The 6,654-nt window shown below is 38.0% G+C and overlaps 1 protein-coding gene across 1 annotated transcript; it reads left to right on the top strand.

The window, feature by feature from the left end:
* The first annotated feature begins 862 nt into the window (after positions 1 to 862).
* Positions 863 to 1,798, top strand: LOC120876663 (olfactory receptor 52J3). Its single transcript, XM_040258635.1, has one exon. The coding sequence runs from the start codon at positions 863 to 865 to the stop codon at positions 1,796 to 1,798; it is 936 nt and encodes a 311-aa protein (XP_040114569.1).
* Positions 1,799 to 6,654: the final 4,856 nt, after the last annotated feature.

Genomic DNA, 6,654 nt, shown 5'->3' with positions numbered 1-6,654 from the left:
TCTGAAGCAGTGATAAAATTATCAGGTTTTCTCAGAGGAGCTGATGTAGAGTGAACAGTGAATGCAGAATTTGTCACATACCACTAGAAACCAACATATTCATAACAATCGAAAATGAATCACTATTAAATGAAATGACTGAGAAAATAGAGACATCAATGAAAATCTACAGAAGTTTATTATCTTTTTATTATTATCTTTCTTTCAGGGATCTTTCAAGTACAGAGGTATGTGTCCACTTGAGTCTGCTCTTGGGCAGGTATCTCAGAATGTGTGTATTTTTTTTATGATAATATATCTCTCTGATATTTTGCTTCTGTCATTTCACAGAAAACTCTGATCTTGGAATTTTCTGTATGTCAAAATGATAAATAAATCTTTAGAGAAATTCTGCCTTTTCTAATTATGGAAGTGTTGTGTGCATTCATGCCCATGACTACTTTCTCACCTGCCTATCTCTTTTTGGGTTATGTCTGCATTCTTGTATCCTTGGTTTTTCATGTGTCCCTTTTCAGTATGGGATTTCAGAAAAGATATAGAGAATATTAAATTATTCCATATTTCATGCTATGGTTTATGTTTTCTATTCTGCCCAGGGCTTGATGATAAACCTTAGATGATAAAAAAAAATAGGATTAAATGTTTATAAGGATTACATATTTTGAGACTGGACCATTCAAATGAGTATGGCTTGATTTAGAATATGAAAAAGAATTAATAGATCTTCCAAAGCAAAATTTTTCATTTCACATTATATTGAAACACTAAGCTAATCATTTTCATAACTAGTATTTACTGAAATTTCTTTTTTTTCTTCTTCCTTCTAGGAGTGACAGCTTCTTCTACTCTGTGACTTGGAAGGATGTTTTATCACAATAGGAGCATTTTTCACCCAACCACATTTTTCCTCATTGGAATCCCAGGTCTGGAAGAGGTCCATGGATGGATCTCCCTGCCTTTCTGCTCTGTTTACCTTGTGGCTTTACTGGGAAATATCACAATTCTGCTGGTCATCAAGACAGAGAAGACCCTCCGGGAGCCCATGTTCTACTTTCTGGCCATACTTTCAACAATTGATTTGGCCCTTTCAACAACCTCAGTACCCCGTATGCTGGGTATCTTCTGGTTTGATGCTCATGAGATCACTTTTGGAGCTTGTGTGGCCCAGATGTTCCTGATCCATACTTTGACTGGCATGGAAGCTGAAGTCTTACTGGCAATGGCCTTTGACCGTTATGTGGCTATCTGTGCTCCACTCCACTACACGACCATTTTGACATCCCGGGTGCTCATGGGCATCAGCGTGTGCATTGTAATTCGTCCAGTTCTGCTTACACTTCCCATGATCTATCTCATCTATCGCCTACCATTTTGCCAGGCTCATATAATACCTCATTCTTACTGTGAACACATGGGAATTGCAAAACTGTCCTGTGGAAATATCCGAATTAATGGTATCTATGGACTTTTTGTTGTTTCCTTCTTTGTCCTAAACCTAGTCCTTATTGGCATCTCCTATGTTTATATTCTCTGGACTGTCTTCTCTCTGCCATCCCAAGATGCACGACTAAAAGCCCTAAGCACATGTGGGTCCCATATTGGGGTCATCTGTGTTTTCTATATCCCCTCAGTCTTCTCTTTCCTTACCCACCGATTTGGACACAAAATACCTCGCTATATTCATATTCTTGTTGCCAACCTCTATTTGATTATCCCACCCTCACTCAACCCCATCATTTATGGTGTAAAGACCAAACAGATATGGGAGCCTGTGCTCCGTGCCTTTATTAAAAAATAATACACTTACCACATTGTTTTATTAAGAATTTTGATCTCTCAAGGAAGATATGTATATTCTTGCTTTAACAAATATCTCCTGACCCTGACCTATTGCTGCCAGATTGCAATACAAGTTGATTTATTCCTAACTGCTGACTAATGGGTTCTAGGACTTGTGGAAACTTTATTGGAGCTTCAGTTCAAAGGTTAATAGGCTGTCTTGAAGGGAAGCTGTTGTGGTCTCTGTTTGTATGTCATTATACTTTGTTCTTGATAGCATGAAACTACTTCTCTTCTAGGCAAAGAATGTATATATGGTGTGTTTTTAGCTCTTTAATTAGAGAAATGTGGTACTGGGACTTTGACTCTGTAGCCTGTGTCCATTCAATCACTCATTTTTTTTTTAATTATCCTAATTTACATTCATTTTGTGTTTATTGTATGTATTGAATCATTCTTATCATTGTTTTTGTTCAGTCACCAAGTTGTGTCCGACTCTTTGTGACCCTATAGCCTGCAGCATGCCAGGCCTCCTTGTCCCTCACCATCTCCCAGAGTTTGCCCAAGTTCATGTCCACTGAATCCATGATTCTTATCATTAAGGATGATAAATGAACCAAAATAAAATGAATGTCTGTTCTTATGGAGCTTGCATTCTCTTGTGCCCTTAAAAAAAGCCAAGTTCATGGGTTTTGGCAACCTATGAACTAAGGAAGGAGAGAGGTGATCAGCAGGGGATGACTGACTCATACTGCACGTGGCCAGGACTGCCGATCGCCTATGCTCTGTCCAGTTCAAAATAAAATCATTTCTAAATTTGTAGCTGAAGTGGAAAGGTCAGCCAGATATGTAAGATTCAGAGAATTGGTAGCCAAAACGTTTGTTTTCAACACTCTTTCTCACTAATACCATCAGTGTCATTTCAGTGAACTTCCCTCTACACTCAGACCCATAATATAAGGGTGGTATTGTAGTTAAATTACCTATAGCATTTCTATGTGATACATGCTGGTCTTTATCACTTCACTGTCTGTTCTCTCAGTCTACACTTTATCATAAAATACTCCATCCTCAAGTCCAAGTCTTCTCATCTTAAACCCATGATCTATTTCTAGTGCCTTCCTGATTAACGTTCAAGTTATCCAATCAGTCGATGATTAGTCAACTTCTTCATGACCAAGGACTTTCAACTGATTCTATAATAAGCTTTCCTTAGACCAAACAATGGCGTTTTGCAGCATGCAACTTGTCACATTATTTTCTATTGTTAACAAATTATTTTCTTTTACAGACTTTAAAAAAATTAAAGTAAAAATGTAATAAATATATTTCTTCTTACAACTCATGAATTAATGAATTTTAACACTGCAGTAATCTCAAAGGTAATGCTTGTTAAATTAAAGTTGAAATCATTTTTAACACTGTCCCAATAGATCTTCTCTCCTATTTTTCCAGAGGCAAATTTTATCATGTGTTTTTTGACATTACAGTATGTGAATTTTTTGCTTTATAAACAATCACGCTATTTTAGTTAGATCATGTTAATTTAGTTAGAAACGTTACTATGTATTTTGTTTAATAGCATTGATTTTATTTACATATTCCTCTATGAATAGATACTGATATTAATTTTTAAGTAGAAATATACTACCTATGCTTTCATTTTCTTCTTGGTACATTTTTTAGGTCATTTATCCAGGTTGTATAATTTAATATAAAATTACTGGGTAGAAGGACTGTAATCAATTATAACATAATTCTGCTTTCTTGATCTTTGCTTTTGATCACTTTTTAAAATTTTCACATTTTTCAATACTTTCCTTTTTTCATATTTTCATGCTTTCTGATTTAACTTTCCTAAGATTAGTTAATTAAGTGTTCATTTTGTAAGTACACTGGTTTGTAGTTCAGTTCAGTCGCTCAGTTGTGTCCAACTCTTTGCGACTCCATGAATTGCAGCACGCCAGGCCTCCTTGTCCATCACCAACTCCCAGCATTTACCCAAATTCATGTCCCTCGAGTCCGTGATGCCATCCAGCCATCTCATCCTCTGTCGTAACCCTCTCCTCCTGCCCCCAATCCCTCCCAGCATCAGAGTCTTTTCCATAGAGTCAGCTCTTCGAATGAGGTGGCCAAAGTACTGGAGTTTCAGCTTTAGCTTCATTCCTTCCAAAGAACACCAAGGACCGATCTCCTTTAGAATGGACTGGTTGGATCTCCTTGCAGTCCAAGGGACTCTCAAGAGTCTTCTCCAACACCACAGTTCAAAAGCATCAATTCTTCAGTGCTCAGCTTTCTTTGCAGTCCAACTCCCACATTTACCCTACTTTAAAAAGTGAAAGAGGAGAGTGAAAAAGTTGGCCTAAAGCTCAACATTCAGAAAACGAAGATCATGGCATTTGGTCCCATCACTTCATGGGAAATAGATGGGGAAACAGTGGAAACAGTGTCAGACTTTATTTTTGGGGGCTCCAAAATCACTGCAGATGGTGACTGCAGCCATGCAATTAAAAGACGCTTACTCCTTGGAAGAAAAGTTATGACCAACCTAGATAGCATATTCAAGAGCAGAGACATTACTTTGCCAACAAAAGATCCATCTAGTCAAGGCTATGGTTTTTCCAGTAGTCATGTATGGATGTGAGAGTTGGACTGTGAAGAAAGCTGAGGGCCAAAGTATTGATGATTTTGAACTGTGGTGTTGGAGAAGACTCTTGAGAGTCCCTTGGACTGCAAGGAGATCCAAGCAGTCCATTCTGAAGGAGATCAGCCCTGGGTGTTCTTTGGAAGGACTGATGCTAAAGCTGAAACTCCAGTACTTTGGCCACCTCATGCGAAGAGTTGACTCATTGGAAAAGACTCTGATGCTGAGAGGGATTGAGGGCAGGAGGAGAAGTGGACGACAGAGGATGAGATGGCTGGACGGCATCACCAACTCAATGGACATGGGTTTGGGTAGACTCTGGGAGTTGGTGATGGACAGGGAGGCCTGGTGTGCTGTGATTCATGGAGTCACAAAGAGTTGGACACGACTGAGCGACTGAACTGAATTGAAACAAAACAAAAATTTTAGGCTTATTTGATTTTTTCCCATGGTTTGACTTTAGGAATTGTCATTCCAGCAGATTAGCATAGTGCATTGGACTCCCTTGGAACTCCTTTCCTGACCATAAAGCAGTACTGTCTTCAGTCTAGCAATTCATCTCAGTAGTAAAGCCAGAGTGAGAATCAGAAGGCTTAGCTGGTTGAAAAAATAATACTTCATTTAACATGGACATTCCATCAATTTCTTCAAGTGAGAAATTTTAGTTATCACTATATAAGTAATTCTCATTCATTTTTCCATAATACTTTGCCACAAGTTCCAGAGTTCTTATTCTAAATAAGAAGTGGTGGCAGTACAGAACAAGGTGGCTTGACTTCAGGTAGTATCAGAGTAAACCTGGAATTGTCTTCTGCACCCAATAAGTGAGAACATGAAAAAGAGACACCCAGACATCATGAGTCAGATTGCAGCTTAAAGCAGAACCATGCAAACAAATTGATTTCAACTCCTCAGCCTGGCAGTTATATCTGAAAATTAGAAACCAAGATTATTCTTATGGTTAGAGAGACCCATACAGTGAAATGAAACGTAGGTATGAGGTGTGTTCTTAGTAGACATTCCTAAGAAGCACTTCCTACCCCTCATATACATATTTTCAGGTGTGTATGTAGTTACATGCAAAGGTATAAGTGAAGACTTTATAATACACTTCAGTAAACTTTAACATGCTTGTTGAAACATGAAATAAGCTCAAGATCTAAATATAGAGAAAGAAGGCAGTATAATACATTGAATAATAATATAGATTTTGGAATAAGACATTTGGGTTCAAATGCTTTGTTGTTGCTAAAATTTTCTATAGCTCAAGTTTTCCATATGTATAATGGAAATAAACATAGTATCTATGTTGTAGGGCTGTTTCAAAGACTAAAGACATTAAGAAAGTAAAATGCACTTTGAAAATACCTCTTACCTAATACCACATTAAGTAATATCAGTCCTAACTATAAAAATGTGATAAAGGCTTCAAATAGAAAGGTCTCATGGGGAAGAAAAACAAAAACAAAAACTTAAATATGATCAATGGAACAAAACAGAAAGCCCAGAGATAAATCCACACACCTATGGACACCTTATCTTTGACAAAGTAGGCAAGAATATACAATGGAGAAAAGACAATCTCTTTAACAAGCGGTGCAGGAAAAACTGGTCAACCACTTGTAAAAGAATGAAACAAGAACAGTTTCTAACACCATACACAAAAATAAACTCAAAATGGATTAAAGAACTAAACGTAAGACCAGAAACTATAAAACTCCTAGAGGAGAACATAGGCAAAACACTCCGACAGAAATCACAGCAGGATCCTCTATGACCCACCTCCCAGAATATTGGAAATAAAAGCAAAAATAAACAAATGGGACCTAATTAAAATTAAAAGCTTCTGCACAACAAAGGAAACTATGCTGCTGCTGCTGCTGCTGCTGCTAAGTCACTTCAGTTGTGTCCAACTCTGTGCAACCCCATAGACGGCAGCCCACCACACTCCCCCTTCCCTGGGATTCTCTGAGAAGAACACTAGAGTGGATTGCCATTTCCTTCTCCAATACATGAAAGTGAAAAGTGAAAGTGAAGTCGCTGAGCCATGTCCGAATCTTAGCGACCCCATGGACTGCAGCCTACCAGGCTCCTCTGTCCATGGGATTTTCCAGGCAAGAGTACTGGAGTGGGATGCCATTACCTTCTCCTAAAGGAAACTATAAGCAAGGTGAAAAGGTAGCCTTCAGAATGGGAGAAAATAATAGCAAATGAAGCAACTGATAAACAAC

The sequence above is a fragment of the Oryx dammah genome, unplaced genomic scaffold, assembly GCF_014754425.2.
Source record: "Oryx dammah isolate SB20612 unplaced genomic scaffold, SCBI_Odam_1.1 HiC_scaffold_17, whole genome shotgun sequence".
NCBI lineage: Eukaryota > Metazoa > Chordata > Mammalia > Artiodactyla > Bovidae > Oryx > Oryx dammah.
This window is presented reverse-complemented; position numbering and strand designations above follow the sequence as displayed.